The 22,702-nt window shown below is 40.2% G+C and overlaps 1 protein-coding gene across 1 annotated transcript; it reads left to right on the top strand.

Moving 5' to 3' along the window:
- Positions 1-1,302: 1,302 nt before the first annotated feature.
- Positions 1,303-18,817, top strand: LOC134324099 (myc box-dependent-interacting protein 1). The gene is made up of 19 exons (XM_063005754.1): positions 1,303-1,398; positions 4,452-4,532; positions 4,654-4,708; positions 4,806-4,900; positions 6,693-6,788; positions 6,886-6,996; positions 7,091-7,183; positions 8,862-8,947; positions 9,929-10,004; positions 10,097-10,152; positions 11,507-11,551; positions 11,960-12,029; positions 12,797-12,913; positions 13,021-13,113; positions 15,192-15,386; positions 15,639-15,677; positions 17,029-17,088; positions 17,217-17,318; positions 18,650-18,817. The coding sequence occupies exons 1-19, from the start codon at positions 1,312-1,314 to the stop codon at positions 18,749-18,751; spliced, it is 1,659 nt and encodes a 552-aa protein (XP_062861824.1). The 5' UTR covers positions 1,303-1,311; the 3' UTR covers positions 18,752-18,817.
- The last annotated feature ends 3,885 nt before the right edge of the window (positions 18,818-22,702 follow it).

Here is a 22,702-nt window from a genome sequence, read left to right as displayed (position 1 = left end):
TATATAAGGATGGTGAAAAATAACTATAACTATACGTATATATGTATGACAGTCGTGTAAAGTGCAGGTGCAAATGATAAATAATAATTATACCAGAAAATAAATAAATATAGCAGCATGTGTACTTAATGAACATAACGTCCAGCAGGAAAAGTTGTGAGTGGGTGGGTAAAGTGCTGATAAAATAAAATGTGGTATTTGGGAAGTTTTTTTTAGGTGGGGTATTAGGATGCTAAGAAGCTTGAAGGCCCAGGAAAAAAAAGTTATAACAGACGACCCTTGTATTTTTTTACCTTTGGAAACAGTATGTACGTAAAGTGACCTGATTTCTTCCCAATCTGGTGTACTGATGTGATCAAGACAAGTTTCAGCTAATTTCATTGTAGTAGTGTATACTACTTTGCAGTTTTAGTGGGATGCAGCTGCTCATGATGCTTAACACCAAGCTTAATGATGTTCAATAGAGGAGTATCCCAGTAGTCATGTTGTGACGGATAGAATTGCATATCACCATTAGCCACCTGCTTAGGATGCTCTCTATTGTCCCTATAGAATGTGAGTATGGCACAGAGGTCAGCGTTTTCAGTCCCTGCAGGAAATTGAGACACTGCTTGTGAAAACATAAAATAGTGCAAATCCCTTAAAATGTATTTATATCTACTGGTTTTAATCTCTGTTTTCAATGCATTACGCTCAGCCTTCACTCAGGGTTAGTGTTAACATAAGCTACCGTTGATGGATGATTTGGTTCTCAGTTGCTGGCCTGCACACTGCATTGTGGAAGGTGTGGTTTTTTACACACCTTTGGTGTTCTTGGGCTTTGGTTTCTTGGTGTTCTTGGGTTTTGATGGCCTAAACAGGTAGAATGATGTAGACTCTTGGCACTAGTGGTTGCAAGGTAAACTGCTTAAGCAGATCATGTTTTCCCACCATGTACTATTTTGAGTATCGTTAAACTAATATGACATTGGACACCCTATATATATATATATATGTATATATATATATATATATATATATATATATATATATATATATATATATATATATATACAGTATATATATATATATATATTAGTACCTACCTACCTATCCGGCTACACGTCTAGATTTAAATGTGTGCTGCCCCTTTAAGACGCGCATGTCAGATTCGCGTGAACGCGCCTGCAGGTTTCCCTATAATAAAGGACATTATTATTGACCGCACACAGAACGCGTATTCGCTGTTATTGTCGTCGTTTGTGTCGATTGTTCAATGCAATAGGTGTTTTTAGCTATCTGAAATATTAAGAGATACAAAATCGAGACGAAATGGCAGATTTAACAATGGGAAAAGGGGTTTCCGCAGGAAAAATAGCCAGTAATGTGCAGAAGAAAATAACCAGGGCTCAAGAAAAGGTAAGAAATTCATACCATGTTATATCATTACTGCCATCATTATGCTTATCATTCATTATTTATTATTCATTATTATTTGCCTTAGTGTTAAATGATGGGGCTTTAGCAGTGATCCCGTTGTGATGAACGTAATAAATAATATCACATTAAACCCAATACAGTCGCCTGCTTATGGAAAATCCTTTATAATGCACTTTAATATAACCACAAACTGTTATATCTGTCATATTTGGTATTTCAGGTCAATGCAAAATGAGACTAAGAAAACCCCCATCTCCATCTCAGGGCTCAGGCCTAAAATCGAATATCTGATCCTTCAGTCTCCTGAGCTGAGCTGAGCTGAGCTGCCCCCGTTTTATTCTTACTGCAGTGAGATGTGTTTACTACCACACAGACCAAGAGCTTCTCAAACTGAGTCATTTTCTGCATTTTACATGCACTGAAATACACCAGGGTCCTTTCTTTCTTTCTTTCTTTCTTTCTTTCTTTCTTTCTTTCTTTCTTTCTTTCTTTCTTTCTTTCTTTCTTTCTTTCTTTCTTTATTTATTTATTAGGATTTTAACGTCATGTTTTACACATTTTGGTTACAATTATGACAGAAACAGTAGTTACTCGTCAGGATGGCACAGTGGCTCGGTGGGTAGCACTGTCGCCTCACAGCAAGAAGGTCCTGGGTTCGATCCCCGGGTGGGGTGGTCTGGGTCCTTTCTGTGCGGAGTTTGCATGTTCTCCCCGTGTCTGCGTGGGTTTCCTCCGGGTGCTCCGGTTTCCTCCCACAGTCCAAAGACGTGCCGGTAGGCTGATTGGAGACACTGAATTGTCCCATAGTTACCTAGCCGCTGGGATGCACAGACCAGTGCATTGTAGTGCTGGTCCCAAGCCCAGATAAATAGGGAGAATCGTGTCAGGAAGGGCATCCGGCGTAAAACTGTGCCAGATCTCGCTAACGGGAAGAATGCCGACTCTGTAACCGAAAAACGAGACAAAGGCTGAGGAACAAGAAGAAGACAAGAAGAGGTAGTTACTCTTACACAAGTTTAATTTCAAACACAGTCATGGACAATTTTGTATCTCTAATTCACCTCACTTGCATGTTTCTGGACTGTGGGAGGAAACCGGAGCTCCTGGAGGAAACCCACGCAGACACGGGGAGAACATGCAAACTCCACACAGAAAGGACCCAGGACCTTCTTGCTGTGAGGCGACAGTGCCACCCAGCCGCCGTGCCACCCTCAGTGTCCTTTACTTAGTCTTTATAAGGCATCTGAGGTCTGTGAGTAACTACCATAGACAAGAAATTCAATGCACAAATGTAAAAAGAACTGGAACCCTGTTTAAATCTCACTTAGAACAGGAGTCCAAGGGAAGACGTTGGATTCAGTTACTGAAGGTTCAGTTATTATATCCTTATAAAAGGTAATACCTTTACCTCAGGCAGAGACACAGAACAGTAATGGTGTTTCCTCTGCGGAGTCTTATATCGGGCCAGGGGGCCCATTACTGACAGGATAAAATGACAGTAAATATAAATGGGTATGCTGTTTAAATTAATTAAAAAGTAGTTAATGTTAGGGGAGACATTTATCATTTACAATTCTTTCCACAATTATTAGCACCCCTGGTAAGGATGAGTAAAAATGTTTACAATATATACACCGACCAGGCATAACATTATGACCACTGACAGGTGAAGTGAATAACTGATTATCTCTTCATCATAGCACCTGTTAGTAGGTGGGATATATTAGGCAGCAAGTGAACATTTCATCCTCAAAGTTGATGTAAGAAGCAGGAAAAATGGGCGAGCGTGAGGATTTAAGTGAGTTTGACGAGGGCCAAATTGTGATGGCTACACGACTGGGTCAGAGCATCTCAAAAACTGCTGCTCTTGTGGGGTGTTCCTGGTCTGCAGTGGTCAGTATCTATCAAAAGTGGTCCAAGGAAGGAACAGTGGTAAACCGGTGACAGGGTCATGGGCGGCCAAGGCTCACTGATGCACGTAAGGAGCGAAGGCTGGCCCGTGTGGTCCGATCCAACAGACGAGCTACTGTAGCTCAAATTGCTGAAGAAGTTAATGCTGGTTCTGATGAAATGGTGTCAATACAACCTCTCTTTGCCATTAAAACAGCACTTAGTCCTCTCCGATTACACCTCGTAAGGTTGGAAAATACACAGCAATTTAAGGCCATTCCTCTTTACAGTATCTCTCAAGATCGTTCATGGTCCTAGGTCTTTTGGTATGCACTTTTCTCTTTAACTCAACTCGCAGTTTTTATAGTGTTTAGATCAGAGGACTGAGATGGTCATTGCAGAAGCTTGATTTTGTGTTCAGTAAACCATTTTTTGTTGATATGGATGTTTTGGATCATTGTTCTTCTGTCAAATCGAATGATAAGAAAATCTTTCAGCTACTTGGCGGAGGCAGATAGATTTTAATTTAATGTATCCTGGTATTTTATGAAGTCCATGATGCCATGTGCCATAACAGGGCTCTTTGAAGGCGCTGAAGGAAAAACAGGCCCACATTATCACAGATTCTTTACCATGCTTAACAGTAAGCCTCAGGTTGTTTTTAGTATAGTCAGCCTTACTTTTGCTGCAAACCCACCTAGAGTGTGTGTTGCCAAAATGCTGTAATTTCTAAACGTCTGTCCATGGTTGCAGTCACAGTTTCAGTAATGTTTAGCACATTTTAGGTAGGTACGTGTATGGTTAGGTAGCAGGAGAGATTTTTTCTGGCAAGTTTTTCAAATTTTCCAAGGTTTTTTTCTGCAACTCTCCAACACTCATTCTTGGGGATTTTGCCTTTAATACCATCAACCTTGGTGCTCATCCAGGCATAACTGTCACAGTTCCAGTTGATTGGAACTCTTTAACGATTGCCGTAACTGTAGACATGATTTGCACCCTTATTTCCAGGCTAGAATCTGGACCCACCCTGACCCTTAATAGGGTAAAGAAGTTTCTAAAGATGAATGCATTTTTTACTATTATAAATCTCTCACTTCCATACATATCATAGTTAAGAAGTAAATGCTTCTGTATTCTCTCAGGTTATGCAGAAACTTGGCAAGGCAGATGAGACTAAAGATCTTGCGTTTGAAGAAGGAGTGATTAACTTTAACAAACAACTGGTGAGTGTGAACTCAGCTTTACTTTTTTTACCACATATAGCAGTGTGTGTTTTATCTTCCTTCCTCTGAATTTACTCTGTATTTCTTATTCATGGCTGTGTGGGATTATTTCCTTTTGTAGGCTGAGGGCACTAAGCTTCAGAGAGATCTACGGGCCTATTTGGCTGCTGTGAAAGGTATATTTATTTTCATGAGACCCCTGGTAAATACAGCGGCTTATTCTAAATGACGTGTGTCTTTTCTGTTTCTGTTCATATTTCTTTGTTATAACAGCAATGCACGAGTCCTCCAATCATCTGCAAGAGTGCTTGGCTGATATGTACGAACCTGAGTGGTATGGCAAAGATGAAATGGACTCTATTGTGGAGGTACTTGCTCTTCTTATTATCACTAAATTAAAATCTATGTATATATCTTTATATATATCTTTATACATTCCACAGCATTTTCTGTTCACTTTAATTTTTGCTTTTTATTTGAAGTTGATAGTATAATACCTTGTGATCCAGGTTAATTGTGGTTTGTTTGTTCATTGTTTTATCTGATATCTGTTCTTCTTAAGGCACTATTAGAAAAGCAGTGCGATGGCACAACAGGAGGGAAGTCATTAAGCTTCAGGCTTTAAAACCACGGTACAGCAGGCTGTTGGGATTAGCTCAAGCCAACACTTGTCAATGCCAGTAAAACTAACTGAGCATATTAACATGCGCCTCAGTTCTGTGGTTGCCTAACAAATCAGTTAATTAGAAAATAAAAAACTAAAAGATCAAAACTTCTGCTTATCAGGTCAATATTGCTCAACATCTGCTCACCTTCTGCGACTAGCTACAGCCAATGGCAAATGTTTACATACACTAGTAAAGGACATGTCATGGTGTTCTTTCTTGTATGGCATCTGTCAAGTCTGTGGTTCTTTTCTATATTTATACCAGGTGAAAAATATCAAATTGAAGGAATAGTAATAGAGTAGTAAATGAGTCTTAAGTTATCTTAATTTGAATGATCTTAGCAGCGAAATCCGTTCTCCACGTGCCCTTATTAATAAATAATAGCTAAGAAAATGATTTTCTGTCCCAAAAACTATTGTACAAAGATGATTGTCTGTTCTAAAGCATTTAGCCAGTTATAGTACATGTAAATGCAGTGAATCTCAGAAGTAACAAGTCTGAAGTGGACAGTCACCCTATTGAAGTGTGATCATTTTGAAGCACCTCTTGTGGATCCTGTTTTTCTCCTTAAGTTAGGAGCGAGGGCGGCACGGTGGCTCAGTGGGTAGCACTGTTACCTCAAAGCAAGAAGGTCCTGGGTTTGATTCCCAGGTGAAGCAGTCCGGGTCCTTTCTGTTTGGAGTTTGCTTCTTCTTCCTGTGTCTGAGTTACGATTTCCTCCCACAGTCCAAAGACGTGCAAATGAGGTGAATTGGAGATACAAAAATGGTCCGTGACTGTTTGACATTAAAGACTTGAACTGATGAATCTTGTGTAACCAGTAACTACCCACCCTGTCTTGACTGTAACCAAAGTGTAGAACATGACGTTAAAATCCTAATAAATAAATAAATAGTTAGGAGTGACCAAATTTCAGTTAGAAATTATGCAAACTGTTGGCACTGACAGTCTTGCTTTAAAGTTTGTTTGTTTGTTTATTAGGATTTTAATGTCATGTTTTACACTTTGGTTACATTCATGACAGAAACAGTAGTTATTTGTTACACAATATTCATCAGTCCACAAGGTTATATCGAACACAGTCATGGACAATTTTGTATCTCCAGTTCACCTCACTTGGATGTCTTTGGACTGTGGGAGGAAACCGGAGCACCCGGAGTAAACCCACACAGGCACAGGGAGAACATTCAAACTCCACACAAAAAGGACCCGGACCGCCCCACCTGGAGATCGAACCCAGGACCTTCTTGCTGTGAGGTGACAGTGCTACCCACTTAGCCACTGTGCCGCCCTGCTTTAAAGTAAAACGGTCTTATTCTGTTATATGACTTAATTTTTAATAGACTGGAACCCAGGTGTGTTAAATTTGCAGAGAACCAGTATAGAGTGGTTTAGTTCTTAATTTAGTTCTTTATAATATGGTTGTGGTTGGGATTATCCATACACGTACATACAAGCCTGTTGACTGCACTAAATGATGTGTATATTGCAGGACTCAGACCTCTTATGGACGGACTTTCACCAGAAGCTGGTGGATCATGCTTTGATCTCCATGGACACGTACTTGGGCCAGTTTCCTGACATTAGGGTAGGGACATGCTGTTGACATTAGGAGTTTTTTTAAATCATTTGTGCATGTACTGCTATGGAGTTGGCTTAGATACTGTATTTCTGCTTCATTTTAGGCCCGTATAGCCAAGCGAGACAGGAAGCTGGTGGATTTCGACAGTGCCCGGCACAACTATGCTGCTGTAAACAAGGGCAAGAAGAAAGAAGGAGGGGTTAAGATCTCTAAGGTAACTGCACTAAGAAAATCCGCTGTATGGTGCCTGGTATGTTTAAAAATGGATTGATATTTATTTCTTTGTCTTTTTGTGTTGTCATTTCAAGCCAGCATCTTTGTTAGAGAGGGCCGCTCCTGGGTGGGCACAGGGAATTTTGTCTGCTCATAATGTTGCTCAGACCAGCCTGTCCAGAAATCAGGTAACAAAATCTATTAACAACACTTACTAGTCAGTCAGTTCCGGATGTATATGTTCCGGACATTACCCCCCTTTCTTACTGCCTTTATGTTTCATGGGGTAGTGAGCACCTCGAGAGGGAGGAAGGGAGATGTAACCCAGCACTTGTGATGTTACAAGGTGTACAACCCTAATGCAGGATACTTTGGCTAGGCAGAACAAAACTGTGGCCAAACAGGAGTTAAACTAGCAAAATACACAAGAACCAGACCAAACCAAATCTGCACTGCAATCTGCAGAACTGCCCCACAGGAGCATAACCACTAAACTCTCAGTGATCATCAGAAAACACAAAAAACAAAGAAATAGGTAGGATAAGAAATAACAGAGAGCTAAGTTTCTTTTGTGCCAGCTACTCAATCCACCAGCAAGTGTCATTCCAAGCTTTTAAAAGAGTTTGTTTGTTTGTTTATTAGGATTTTAATGTCATGTTTTTACGCTTTTGGTTACATTCATGACAGGAACGGTAGTTACTCATTACACAAGGTTCATCACTTCTCAAGGTTATGTCGAACACAGTCATGGACAATTTAGTGTCTACAATTCACCTCACTTGCATGTCTTTGGACTGTGGGAGGAAACCGGAGCACCCGGAGTAAACCCACACAGGACCGCCCCACCTGGGGATCGAACCCAGGACCTTCTTGCTGTGAAGCGACAGTGCTACCCACTTAGCCACCGTGCCGCCCCTTTTAAAAGAGAAACTCAGTAAACCAGCAGAGGCACACTCACAAAAACATTGTCAGTTCATAGCACTGTATAGTGTTGGGTTTGGTCAGTACTGGGAGGGATTAGATACTGGTATTAATCTGCAGTTTTAATTAGATGTATCTGAAATTTGTCGGTAATACCTGTTCCTAAAGTAAATCCGTTTTATAACTGTGTCCTAGCAGATTAAAATGTACTGACTGTGTAACGCTATGACAAGACAAAAGGGGGCGGACACACACGCAGAGATGTTCAAAATAAAGACACGACCTATGCTAAATGCTAATTTAAACATGCATAAACAAAGCTAAGCTAAATGCTAATGTTAACAAGAACTAGAGTAAACAGAAACAAGACCAAACAAGACATGAACATTAACAAACAGACAGGAGCTAACATGACAAACAAAACAAAACAAAACAGGGCAAAGGCAAACAAACTAAGACAAACAAAACACGAGCTAACAGGGGCTAACAGGAACAAACAGGGCTAAACAGGACGGAACAGAGCTAAACAGGCTAAGGCTAACAAACAAACCAAACTGATAGAACAGAGTCACATCAAAATAACATGAGCAAGGAGCAAACCGACGAAAGCAAAGTCAGATTCTAATCAAAATAGTCTCCACCGACTTGTCCCCAGCTCGCCTCTTAAATGTCCTTAGATGAGGGGCAGGTGGGGCTAATTAGCAGAGGAAACCAATCATAGAAGGGGCGCTGGCTCAGGACTGAGAGTGAGAGAGGGGCGTGGCACCTCTACACTGGAGCACAGAGGGCTGAATCCATGACAGACTGCTTATAATGTTGCTCAGACTAACTTATACTGTTGTCAGATTATTAGCATTTTTAATTTTCTTTTTAATGTTTATTAATATTAGCAATATTTGTAATGTCTTAAGCATTGTTTTTTCATGTGTTGTCACCTGTGTGTAGGCGGAGGAAGAATTTGAAAGGGCCCAGAAGGTCTTTGAGGAAATCAACATAGATCTTCAGGAAGAGCTGCCATCACTCTGGAATAGGTACGCAATTCATTTCTTGCTTTCTCTTTTTACTTTTACTTTTTTACTTATATATAGTATTATTTTATGGAATATACCTGTATTATTGAGTAATTACATTTCAGAAATCATCATCAAAGCCCTCCTACTGCTGTTTCTTTCCTACAGCAGCTGCTGGTTATTCATTCAGCCAGATGAGCTTGTTTGTTATTCCACCCTTTGAATCATTAAAAGCTCAGAGCACAACAAGAGCTCGAACCCGTTTCATTCCTGAATAAACCCACTCACAGTCATTATGTGTTTGTGTGAGTGAGGATAGTGTAATAAGTAAACAAAGACAACACGTTTCTAGAGATTTAAAACAAAATAGTTGATATTTAAGCCATGTCGTATAAAGAATGTAATATTTATTAATATAAAAATAATGATACCTTTATTATAATTGGCTTGAGAAAAAGTTTAACTAACTTGTGAGGATTTACATACAAATATCCTAAACTAATTGTTTAAGAAAGAAATATTTTAAATACAGTTGTAGACTTTTAGTTATTATTGTTATTGTTGTTGAAAGTAGTAGTAGTTTAGTAACATTTATGAATCTTTATAACAATAAACAAATTGTACAAAATCTTGCAATAATAAAAATTCAGCAGCTTTCTTGCTATCTGCATATAAAAGGTTCAGTGTGCATTATCTTTTTGTCATGCAGCAATACCAACATATAGTAATAAAATACACTATATTAGATACACTCCTATTAAAATAAAACCATGTTCAAGTTTATTTCTTTATTGTCTGTATTAAACTTTAATACAATAATAAAATAACCCCCATACAAAATTAAGTCCAATAACAAAGTATTTATTACCATACACCTCTTAATTTAGGGTTTATAAAAAGTGTATAGATATACAAGTAAAACAACATGGAAGTAAAGCATGGAAGTTATTTTATTTACAAAAACATATTAGCTCAGCCAACATGGTGTGTTTTTCTGTCTAGCCGGGTTGGTTTCTACGTGAACACCTTCCAGAGCGTGGCTGGCCTTGAGGAGAAGTTTCACAGAGAAAAAGGAAAGGTAACGTCTTATTATATTACTTCTAGTTCTGGTAAATACATATATGAATATTTGCGTATATGTTACTGATTTATGCTGACTGGTTTTTACAGCTAAGCCAAAATATACATGATACGCTGGTGAAACTGGAGAATCAGGACATGTCCAGGTTAGACATTTATTATTTGTCTAGTTTTGGTCTGATGTTGAGAATAATAATGAATACACTAAGAACCAGTCTTATAATTAAACATACTTTGGTGTAACTATATACTGTAGAATAAAACAACTAATTGTGACATTGTGAACTCGTTGGTTTGAAACTCGGCTCTGCCATCCGGCTGGGCTGGGCGGCTACATGACATCTGATGCAATTATGACCTCTGCTGGCTGATCGATGGCGCCTGCACAGAATTTAGGAATAATGCGATCAGGGTGTGGCTCTTCATGCACAAAGCTGATCCGCATATGCACTCGCCTCGTGCAGGTGAAAAAATGCAGTCGGCTACTGCACACGTGTCGGAGGGGACGTGTGTCAGTTCGCTCTCCTCAATCAGGGCTGGGGTCAGCACCAGTACAGAGGAAGCATAACGCAATTGGGTAATAATTGGACGCGCTAAAGATCGGGAGAAAATGGGAAAATGCATTAAAAAACATTACACACCTGATCTAAATTATAATAGTGAGGAATATATAAAAGTAAGTAATAACTAAAGTTGAAGAATACAACTTTTGAGATGAACATGTTGGAATGGAAAGACTGATGAAACACACCTTACCTACTCAGACGTCAGGTAATTAAAGACTGAGACACTGTTATTCACGTCACTGAAGGATATGAAGCAGAAACAAGTCGTGGTTGTAAGCTCTCATTTAAAAATTCTGTCACCTGGCGCCCAGGTGGCGCAGCAGGATTTTCCGATAGCACACCAGCGCCGAGATTCCGTACTCCTCGGTTTGAAACTCGGCGTTGCCACCAGTCGAGTGGGCGTCATCTAGCGGGTGTAATTGCCAGTTCCTGCAGCAGACACTACTTGGCGGGATGACCGGACTAAGTGAGTGTAGTCTTCTAACGCTGTGCAAGGCGCCTGTGCAGAGTGCATGGGTGAAAAAGAAAGGGTCCGCTAATGACTGCGCACCGCTCAGAGGAGGCATGAGCAGGAAATATACCCTCCTCTAATGCCATCAGGGATCCCCAGCAGCGGAAGACAAATTGATTACGCTAAATTGGGAGAAAATGGGAGAAAATGCGTAAATAAATAGAAAAATTCCGACACCAATGCATTTTGTGATGCACGTCTAAATTGTCCATGTGAATGTGCCCTTACTTTGACCTCCCACCAACCAGTAATCTCTAACATGACCGTGGTGATCTGGATAAAGTGTTCACTAATGAAAACTGTGGTTCAAATTGTTCTGTGGGTCAAGTTTATATTTTTACTTTGTAGTGGTGTGTCATAGATAAAAGCGTATTAAAGAATGAATGAGTATGCAATCAATGAAAGCCACCACCGCTCTTACAGAAAAGCAGGTACCCGAGTGGGGAAGACACCAACAGTCCAGCGGAGGTAACACTGGCAGCCCTGCAGTGTGTGTCTGAATGTGTATGTGTGTGGTGTTGTTTTTTTTTTCGATGGAGGAGTTTGCGTGCTGCTTTTTGCCGCCCGCTGAAACTGCAGTTTGTCTTGTCTGACGTAGTACCTGTGTAGACACTGACACAGTACGTGCTGATTCAGTCTGAATTCACGCTCTGCTCTGTCTGAGACCGTCTGGATTCATGCATGTGAGCGATGAACAGAAGAACCGAACGTGTCCGAGGCTCTTTGCATGAATGAGTTTCATGTTTGTCTGCATATAGATTGTATGTAGTTCTGTCTTGATAAAGCTCCACCTTGCGATGCAGAGCTTGAATGTGAGCATGAGTGGTTCTGCGCGACCAAGACGTAGAGTTTAAATATCTGTTGTTCATCTTTCAGTGACAGACCTCAAGATGCCAATCATACTCTGAGCCCGGCAGTACCCGCTATTCCAAAATCTCCATCTAAGGTAATAATAATGCACTTATAAATGCACTTTTAAGACATTAGTGAGGTACCATGTTGTTCTGAATTGCCCGTTGGTTAAAAGCTATAGCACTTGATTTTACTTTGTAGTTATAAAATTTTTATACAATTGTGAACTCTTGTGCCAACATTTTTTGAGTGTAGTCATTTTAAGAGAACTACTCGGAATGCGATCTGCCTTAAGATGGGGCATGGTGGCATATCCTGCATGCAGCTGTCATGAGAGACCCATTATGGACATAAGTGGTGTCCACTAGTGGCATGACACCAGTGTTTTTTTGTTGAGAGCTTGGGTTGTAACTCTTTGGTGGATTGAGTAGCTGGCACTAGTGGTTTGGTTTGGTCATGTTCTGTGTTTATCTTGAGGTTTAGTATGCAGTTTATTCATTCATTATTTCCCTTCTTTTATTGTGTGGCTCTTTAGCCACAGTTTTGATCTGCCTTGATTAAGTATACTGCAAATGGGTTTCATTCTTTAACATCTTGCAGGTACGGGTTACCTGCTTTTGCAATTCTCTCACCAATTCGTGACAAATTTAACACACTGTTTATCTATTTCTATCTACATCCTGTACAGTAAGAGCAACTCCTGTATGTCTGTGAGCTCATGTACTGTTTATGAACTTTATGATTGATTTTTTTAAATTAACAGCAAACCAGGAGTTTGACTAAAATGTCCAGTTACCGTGCTTAATAATGTTTTTGTACATGCATTAAAGTCTGCATTTGTGTGTGTGCGTGCATAAACAGTTGAGACCTGCTGTTCCTCCCCCACCGAAAGTCACTCCATCCAAGGATCTGAAGCAGGAGAACATCATTAACTTTTTTGATGAGGCTGTAGGAGTCAGCGCTTCGTCTCCAGCACCAGTGAGTACAACGTTTTATCTCCAGCCAGTTGGCATTGTCACTCTCTTGGCAGTAACTTTATTGTTGTATGAATTATCAATTAACATCAATTTTATCCACCCTAATAGTATGATGCCCCAGCCACTAGTAATCTTTTGGACATGGACTTTGATGCACTGCAGGTGGCTACTACACCAGTTGCCACCACCCCAGCACCACAGGTTTGTCACACCTACGACATACTTCTACAGTAACTATGCAAATCAACCCCATTTTACAAGACAAATATATTTTCTAGTGGACGTATCTACAGCATGTAAGGTTGCTCTGATGAACTAACTTGGTTTAATATCTGTATAAGATATATGAGAGGAGCAGGGATAAGCAGACATAATACTCCACCCACACCTATTCAAACATCTTCACTAACAAATCAATGCAGACGTAGGCATACATTTCAGATTTTGGTTTTTAAGAGTAAATTTTCACAGCAGCTTTGACCCCACTGTCTGAAGCACTTTTTTGACCATCCAGAGATGTTGGACATTGCAAATGGCAGACAAAAAAGCAGCTTTTTGGGATGAATTGGAACACCAACTGCAAGGTGATTAATACTAATGCCTGTGAATTCCAAAAGCCATTATCTAAACCACCATCACCATAATGCACATTTACTGTGATGTTTAGAGACTCACATTAATAATCACATGAGTTGTATACACACCGATCAGCCACAACATTAAAACCACATTAAGGGAGTATCTAATAGAGTGGACAGTGAGTGGACACTGTATTTAAAAGCTCCAGCAGCTCTGCTGTGTCTGATCCACTCATACCAGCACAACACACACTAACACACCACCACCATGTCAGTGTCACTGCAGTGCTGAGAATGATCCACCACCTAAATAATACCTGCTCTGTGGTGGTCCTGTGGGGGTCCTGACCATTAAAGAACAGGGTGAAAGCAGGCTAAAAAGTATGTAGAGAAACAGATGGACTACAGTCAGTAATTGTAGAACTACAACGTGCTTCTATATGGTAAGTGGAGCTGATAAAATGGACAGTGAGTGTAGAAAAAAGGAGGTGGTTTTAATGTTATGACTGATCGGTGTATATGTAATGTTTTTATTTCATTTGCTTAATCATATGTTGTGTCTTCTGTACATTTCTGAAAATTGCTGCTCACTATGCTGTACTGAAGACCTGGGATTCATGGGTGTCCTAATTTTAGATATTTTTTAATATCTTTGACCTGTTTGTTTAATTCATGTGTCTCATACACAAACTACGTCTTTGTACATTTCTCTCTGTTCCTTACAGTCTGTCTTTATTAATAAATAAAAGTCTGTCTTCATTAATAAGTTATAAATCTCAACAAAATGTACTGTACAACAAAATTCATGCTTTAATTTATTGTATTATGTCTTAAAAAGTATCCTCATTAAGCCCCAGTTGATATAATTATAATAATTATAATAATAATAGGGCGGCATGGTGACTTAGTGGGTAGCGCTGTCACCTCACAGAGGGAAGGTCCTGGGTTCGATCCCCAGGTGGGGCGGTCCGGGTCCTTTCTGTGCAGAGTTTGCATGTTCTCCCCATGTCTGCGTGGGTTTCCTCCAGGAGTTTCGGTTTCCTCCCACAGTCCACAAACACTGAATTGCCCTATAAGTGAATGTGTGTGTGTGTGTGTGTGTGTCCGCCCTGCGATGGACTGGCGTCCCATCCAGGGTGTTACTGTGTGCCTTGCGCCCATTGAAAAGCTGGGATAGGCTCCAGCACCCCCTCCCGCGTGACCCTAATTGGATAAGCGGATAAGAAAATGAATGAATAATAATAATATGAGGTTTGTATTTATTTAACTAAAAACTGAAACTAATAAATCAGACAATAGTTTTCTTTGGACAAACAACATAAGCCACCTTAGTTAGTGTTGTGTAAAATACTGGAGTAATTTTGGGTCTTTTCTTTTTACAAAATGTTTCAAGTGGTTGTTAGTTCTCGTCACGAATGTTTAATATGGGTACGGCTGGTTTTTGACTAAAGCCACTTCACTTTAAACAGTTCCAACTATGTTTAAATATGTAATGTCAACAAACTTTGTTAAGAAACTGTAGTATGTTTTAGACAGTACTGTAATCTGTGACTCTACAGTTATAGCCATACTTCTTTCACATTTTTCTGGCTTTGACTCCATCGCCACTGCTTCCTGTGCTTGGTCATGGCTCCACCTGGTGGCCATATGCCCTTTATCCACTGCCCTCTACCCCCTTTACCCACCCTCGCCCTCCTACAGCCAGATGAAAGCCAGGAGGCAGCCCAGTCATGGGATGATGATGGTAGTCAGCCTGTGGGTACCGCTGCGCCTGCTTATCCTACCTGGGATGACGATGACAGTCAGCCTGTGCATGCTCCGGCTGCAGCACCCATTTGGGACGATGATGGGTCCCAGCCAGTGCGGGCTGAGAGTTGGAGCAGTGATGGGGCTCAGGTATTGTTCTAGACGCTGTGCCTATGCCTTCACTGGCTGATGATAAGCCAGACTGAAAGCATGATTCTGCGGGCACCACAGATAAGGCATGAGGTTGCTTGGCATGGCATTTAGGGATGTGTTGGTAGAGGTAGTTATACTAGTAGTATTAGTAGTTTGAGCTAGGCAATACTGATATTTATTCTGCTTTAGTTTTTTCATCCTTCTCTTTGTTCTTTACACGTTTTTCTTTTTGCTCCATGTGTTTTGTAGGCATCAGAAAATGCAGCTGGAACAGAGGATGCAGCAGCAGTGAGTCTTTCAACACCAACACACAAAATCATAATATTTTTGGACCGAATGATGCTAGATCTAGATGCTGTGTTGTGTGGGGCAAATAAACATAAATACTTGTTGTATTTACTGTAGTAAATTGTAGTTAATTAAATATTTACAGTGCAGAGGTTTATGTCTACAGATGTTTATACACATTTTTGCTGTTTTTTTTTTTTATTATTCCTTTTCACCTCTGAGTTTAGTGTTCTTTTGGTGTGATTTTTGCAGAATCCTTTGCTTAAGTGAGTGGCAACAATATTTTTTGGTCTTTTTCATTCATTTGAACTCTGCATTTTTAAATTTTTTACATGAACAAATCTTTTTATAAGAGAAAGATCATCTCTGGGGGTGCCCAGGTGGCACAGCTGGATATTCTGCTACCACACCAGCACCAAAATTCTGAATACAACAGTTTGGCCATCATGTCTGCTGGGTGGGATGACTGTACTATGTGTGTGGGGTCTTTAATTGCTGTGTAAGGACCCTGGCAAAAAGAAGGGGTCCGCAAGGGCTGTGTACAGATCGGAGGAGGCGTAAGCAGCAATATACCCTCCTATAATGCAATCAGGGATTCCCAGCAGCGGAAGTCAAATTGACTACGCTAAAAATTGGGAGAAGATGCACAAATAAATAGTTTCATCTTTTATCACAAGCTCAGCAGTTTACAGACCTTGTCCAGCCTGGGCTGTAAATATTTAGTCAGTGTATCTAATAGTGACATTAAAATGGATTTTGTCTTATATCTATGATTAAGATAATGCAAATTGTTTACAACAATACAGGAAATGTAAGGATTTTGCAGACTTTTTATATTGATGCAGCCTATCCAATAAAGCAACATATATAGAGAGATTATTAATTGTTAATGTTTTACAATAACTTTTCCTATACTAACACAAATAACTACAATAATTAGCATTAGTTCAGTACTTAGGTCGCATTAGTTCTAAATAAAAAAACATGGCATACAGCGTTAATAAACCTGTGTATAAACCTGTATTGACAGTGTTAACAGGTAATACACCTCTGTCCAGCTGTACAAACTTCCTATTGCAGAATACAATAGGATCAAAGCACATGTGTACTGTGGTTTGCAAAAACGTTTACTGTTTACGCGGCATGAGAGAGATCCAGCAATCCAGTTGTACTGTTAATATTGTCTTTGGTTCATTAATGATAAACCTTAATTTTTAATAATGTTAATTAACGCTTAATAAGCACTTAATGTTTAATAATGTAAAGATTTAGCAATTCGTTTAAGGACTTTGAAGCCAACTTTTATAAAAACATAGTAATTAATGACTGTTAATTTGCTGTATATATCTAGACAGCAGAGAAGACTAATGAAGGCACAGACGTAGAGATGCCACCAGGCTTCCTTTACAAAGTGAGTCCACCATTACATTACATTCTTGCAGCTTTTTTAAAATTATTGAACTTAAAATAATTGAAATAACAGAACTACCTCCAGAATGTCTGATTTGACCTTGTTCATGTCCTGTTCATTTGCTGTAGGTTCAAACAATGCATGACTACGCTGCCACCGACTCAGATGAGCTGGAGATGAAGGCAGGAGACGTGGTGCTTGTGGTGACTTATGAAAACCCAGACGATCAGGTCAGAATTCCAGAATTCTTTTTTCTTATTTTTATCTTTTTCTCCTAGCATAGTAGGACCAAGTGAGTATGTGTGTCATTCTGACGGCATTTACAGTGTCAACCATTCGGTGCAACATCTGAATAGATAAAGATCTGATAGTTAAGGGCTTGATGGCCCAACAGTGGCAGCTTGGTGATAGTGTTTCTAGAACCCCTTACTGAACCGTCTTTACTGCTAAGGCACTACTGCCCAGCTCAGACAGTTTAGTGTTTAGTGTTCTTTTATGCCTAGTTCACTCTACACGACTGGTTGACGGGTTGGGAGCAACTTGGCTGTCAATCGCTATGTGTGAACTGCTCAACAACTCAATCCAAACAGCTCGCCGAGCGCTCGGCAACTGAAGATAAAAACCTAGCTTGCTAGATATCTGGATATGAGTCGGCCGACTGGCAATGAGTGCGGTGTCGAACAGCCAATGAGAACACAAGATACGGTGTGAGGGGAAACGCAGGGGAGGAGTGTGAAAAGGTGGGACAGGGGCGTAATATAGTTTATATCAGAATACATCAGCACACACACGAGTTTTACAGTATTTCTGACCTTATCGTTCTCTACAAAACATAACACCAACTTTGCATTGCAATAGGAGACCAGAGAAGCTCGCCTGCGATTCCAGTTGGTGATAGATGGTGTAGTGTGAAACCCCCTATCGCCGATCAGTCGTGTAGTGTGAAAGCCACACCGACTTGACACCGACTCCCGATTACAAGAGATCCAGTCGTGTAGTGTGAACTGTACAATGACCTGACGTTTTGGAAAGTCGTGTAGTGTGAACTTGGCATTAGACAATACAGTTCGGTCAAAACCAAATTTTACTCAAATGCAGTTCATCAACATAGAAAATGTAATAAGGAAATGTGATACAGACACTCCTCACTGCCCCTACTACTATGCTGTTAAGCAAACTGGTCGATAAGCAAGAAGCCACCCGGTATTGATATTTTAAACGTGCTGTACTGGTAGTGGTTTGTCAGCCATCTATAGATCTTGTTTTAATGTCACCTTTGCAGCATTTATACATTTTTCTGTATATTTTTTATTCAAAACAGTATTTATTTATTATAATTAGACACTTTCTTTCCAGCATTAGCAAAAAGGAAAAAACTACTGAGGTTTTATATTTTGGAAAAATGATTTTCCATTCCTGTAGCAAAGTTACAGATATTTGTAGAGTCAATATTAAGTTACATTAATGCTTTTCAGGCAGCTCATGGTGGCCAGACAACTTATTAAGACATTTATTGGGTTTATTTTGAAATGTGAAATACCTGAAATGTGTGTTTTTGCAGGATGATGGCTGGTTGATGGGAATTAAAGAGACTGACTGGATTCAGGCAAAAAAACTCAGCAAAAAAGGAGTATTCCCTGAAAACTTTACACAGGCGATGTGAGCATCGGGTTACGGCGCTGACACCAGATCTTTATCCTGCTCTTCTTTTCTAATCAGCATTTTAAAACGTCCATGTTAGGTGAGAGGTGAGATTATTTGTTTTAACACCAGAGCAGCACAGGTAGCCAGATTAAACACACGAGAGGGTGGTTGTATTATTATTGGATTGTTATTTACAGTGTTTGGGTTGTTCTTTGAATAACTTTGTCAGTCTGTGACTTTTCATTTGGTCAGATGTTCGATCAGATGAAATTTCTTTCGGATGTTTTTTGATACAGTTCTGGAGTGGGAGGCATATGTTATACAGTGTATCACAAAAGTGAGTACACCCCTCACATTTCTGCAGATATTTAAGTATATCTTTTCATGGGACAACACTGACAAAATGACACTTTGACACAATGAAAAGTAGTCTGTGTGCAGCTTATATAACAGTGTAAATTTATTCTTCCCTCAAAATAACTCAATATACAGCCATTAATGTCTAAACCACCGGCAACAAAAGTGAGTACACCCCTTAGTGAAAGTTCCTGAAGTGTCAATATTTTGTGTGGCCACCATTATTTCCCAGAACTGCCTTAACTCTCCTGGGCATGGAGTTTACCAGAGCTTCACAGGTTGCCACTGGAATGCTTTTCCACTCCTCCATGACGACATCACGGAGCTGGCGGATATTCGAGACTTTGCGCTCCTCCACCTTCCGCTTGAGGATGCCCCAAAGATGTTCCATTTTGTTTAGGTCTGGAGACATGCTTGGCCAGTCCATCACCTTTACCCTCAGCCTCTTCAATAAAGCAGTGGTCGTCTTAGAGGTGTGTTTGGGGTCATTATCATGCTGGAACATTGCCCTGCGACCCAGTTTCCGGAGGGAGGGGATCATGCTCTGCTTCAGTATTTCACAGTACATATTGGAGTTCATGTGTCCCTCAATGAAATGTAACTCCCCAACACCTGCTGCACTCATGCAGCCCCAGACCATGGCATTCCCACCACCATGCTTGACTGTAGGCATGACACACTTATCTTTGTACTCCTCACCTGATTGCCGCCACACATGCTTGAGACCATCTGAACCAAACAAATTAATCTTGGTCTCATCAGACCATAGGACATGGTTCCAGTAATCCATGTCCTTTGTTGACATGTCTTCAGCAAACTGTTTGCGGGCTTTCTTGTGTAGAGACTTCAGAAGAGGCTTCCTTCTGGGGTGACAGCCATGCAGACCAATTTGATGTAGTGTGCAGCGTATGGTCTGAGCACTGACAGGCTGACCCCCCACCTTTTCAATCTCTGCAGCAATGCTGACAGCACTCCTGCGCCTATCTTTCAAAGACAGCAGTTGGATGTGACGCTGAGCACGTGCACTCAGCTTCTTTGGACGACCAACGCGAGGTCTGTTCTGAGTGGACCCTGCTCTTTTAAAACGCTGGATGATCTTGGCCACTGTGCTGCAGCTCAGTTTCAGGGTGTTGGCAATCTTCTTGTAGCCTTGGCCATCTTCATGTAGCGCAACAATTCGTCTTTTAAGATCCTCAGAGAGTTCTTTGCCATGAGGTGCCATGTTGGAACTTTCAGTGACCAGTATGAGAGAGTGTGAGAGCTGTACTACTAAATTGAACACACCTGCTCCCTATGCACACCTGAGACCTAGTAACACTAACAAATCACATGACATTTTGGAGGGAAAATGACAAGCAGTGCTCAATTTGGACATTTAGGGGTGTAGTCTCTTAGGGGTGTACTCACTTTTGTTGCCGGTGGTTTAGACATTAATGGCTGTATATTGAGTTATTTTGAGGGAAGAATAAATTTACACTGTTATATAAGCTGCTCACAGACTACTTTTCATTGTGTCAAAGTGTCATTTTGTCAGTGTTGTCCCATGAAAAGATATACTTAAATATCTGCAGAAATGTGAGGGGTGTACTCACTTTTGTGATACACTGTATGTGCCAGCATGTTGGGCATATAGATTTTACACATCTTCTTTTACCAATAGATTTAAATTTGTCTTCCCTTAGACAGACTATTTAAACATTCAGTGCAAGTAGTGAAGCCTATAAAGATAAAGGTACCTGTCTCAGCCGAGACAAATAACAATCAGAAGGGTTTAGGAGTACCACACCCACAGAGAACCTAAAGCCATGTTGTCATTCACAGTATATAAGAGTTAGATAGGTAACTTAAAATCATAACTCATAAGTGAGAATGGAGTTTGTCTAAGCATTAAACATTTTACAAGATGCTAAAAGAAGCAAGGTATAGAGAATTTGCTTAAGATAAAAGCTAGAAAATGAGCGTAAACACTGTGCCCTTTCTAATGCTCAACTTTCCATTTATTTTATTCCTTTTTATTCCTTTTTTAATCTGTGTGGTGATACACCACTTGTCCATGTCCTATTTTTCCCTCGTGTGTATTTATGCAATAATGTCTTAAATAATCATTATTTTTTTCTGCCACCACATGCATGGAAATATTGACTTTTGTTGTGACTGGAAGGGAGCGTTTCAGTTTCTGCTCTGATTTGTAATTACTCCGCTGTGGTGCAGTTCTGAGCCACAACCAGAAATATGCATAATATTTATTCAACCCTCTTACTCTGTATTTATAGGTTTATTTTTGTACATTGTGCGTAAAAGAGATACTGACGAGTGTTTAAAGTGCCATGGACTGGACTGACCGAATTTCTAATAGTATACTGTGCTTTGGTTCTTGCTTGATGTTCTTTATGTGTTTAGTCCTTCATTTGAAAGTAAAGTATAACTTCCCTGGTGTATTACCGTGTCTGCTGACACGATCTTAAACTTTGTGTGAGAACATGGTTCAGACAGAGGGAGAGACGAGACCAATTCACATATCTGGAATCTGGTGTATGATAAATATATTATAATACACTGATCAGCCATAACATTAAAACCACCTCCTTGTTTCTACACTCACTGTCCATTTTATTAGCTCCACTTACCATATAGAAGCACTTTGTAGTTCTACAATTACTGACTGTAGTCCATCTGTTTCTCTGCATGCTTTGTTAGCCCCTTTCACCCTGTTCTTCAATGGTCAGGACCCCCTCAGGACCACCACAGAGCAGGTATTATTTAGGTGGTGGATCATTCTCAGCACTGCAGTGACACTGACATGGTGGTGGTGTGTTAGTGTGTGTTGTGCTGGTATGAGTGGATCAGACACAGCAGCCCTGATGGAGTTTTTAAACACCTCACTGTCACTGCTGGACTGAGAATAGTCCACCAATCAAAAATATCCAGCCAACAGCGGCCCGTGGGCAGCGTCCTGTGACCACTGATGAAGGTCTAGAAGATGACCAACTCAAACAGCAGCAATAGATGAGCGATCGTCTCTGACTTTACATCTACAAGGTGGACCAACTAGGTAGGAGTGTCTAATAGAGTGGACAGTGAGTGGACACGGTATTTAAAAACTCCAGCAGCGCTGCTGTGTCTGATCCACTCATACCAGCACAACACACACTAACACACCACCACCATGTCAGTGTCACTGCAGTGCTGAGAATGATCCACCACCTAAATAATACCTGCTTCTGTGGTGGTCCTGTGGGGGTCCTGACCATTGAAGAACAGCGTGAAAGGGGGCTAACAAAGCATGCAGAGAAACAGATGGACTACAGTCAGTAATTGTAGAACTACAAAGTGCTTCTATATGGTAAGTGGAGCTGATAAAATGGACAGTGAGTGTAGAAACAAGGAGGTTTTAATGTTATGGCTGATCAGTGTATTTTGCAGACTTTCAAAGTTTAGCAACAAAGTATTTCAGTTCACAAAATTGAATAAATGAGTAAAAAATTTTATTCAATTGGTTAAAATAGAGCAAAATAGGTGTTTAAAAAGCACCTTGCCCACTTTAATCTTCTTTCAGCTGTTAGTATGGTTGATGTATTGCCACTTTCCAAAAAAAGACTTACTGAAAGGTCAC

The sequence above is a fragment of the Trichomycterus rosablanca genome, chromosome 12 (assembly GCF_030014385.1).
Source record: "Trichomycterus rosablanca isolate fTriRos1 chromosome 12, fTriRos1.hap1, whole genome shotgun sequence".
NCBI classification, from domain to species: domain Eukaryota; kingdom Metazoa; phylum Chordata; class Actinopteri; order Siluriformes; family Trichomycteridae; genus Trichomycterus; species Trichomycterus rosablanca.
This window is presented reverse-complemented; position numbering and strand designations above follow the sequence as displayed.

Bases quoted from the DNA above. Each gene is read 5' to 3' on its own strand.
- LOC134324099 (XM_063005754.1), top strand. From the start codon at position 1,312: ATGGCAGATTTAACAATGGGAAAAGGGGTTTCCGCAGGAAAAATAGCC. The intron at 4,709-4,805 runs GTATATTTATTT...TTGTTATAACAG, and splicing joins CTATTTGGCTGCTGTGAAAG to CAATGCACGAGTCCTCCAAT. The intron at 17,089-17,216 runs GTGAGTCCACCA...CATTTGCTGTAG, and splicing joins CACCAGGCTTCCTTTACAAA to GTTCAAACAATGCATGACTA.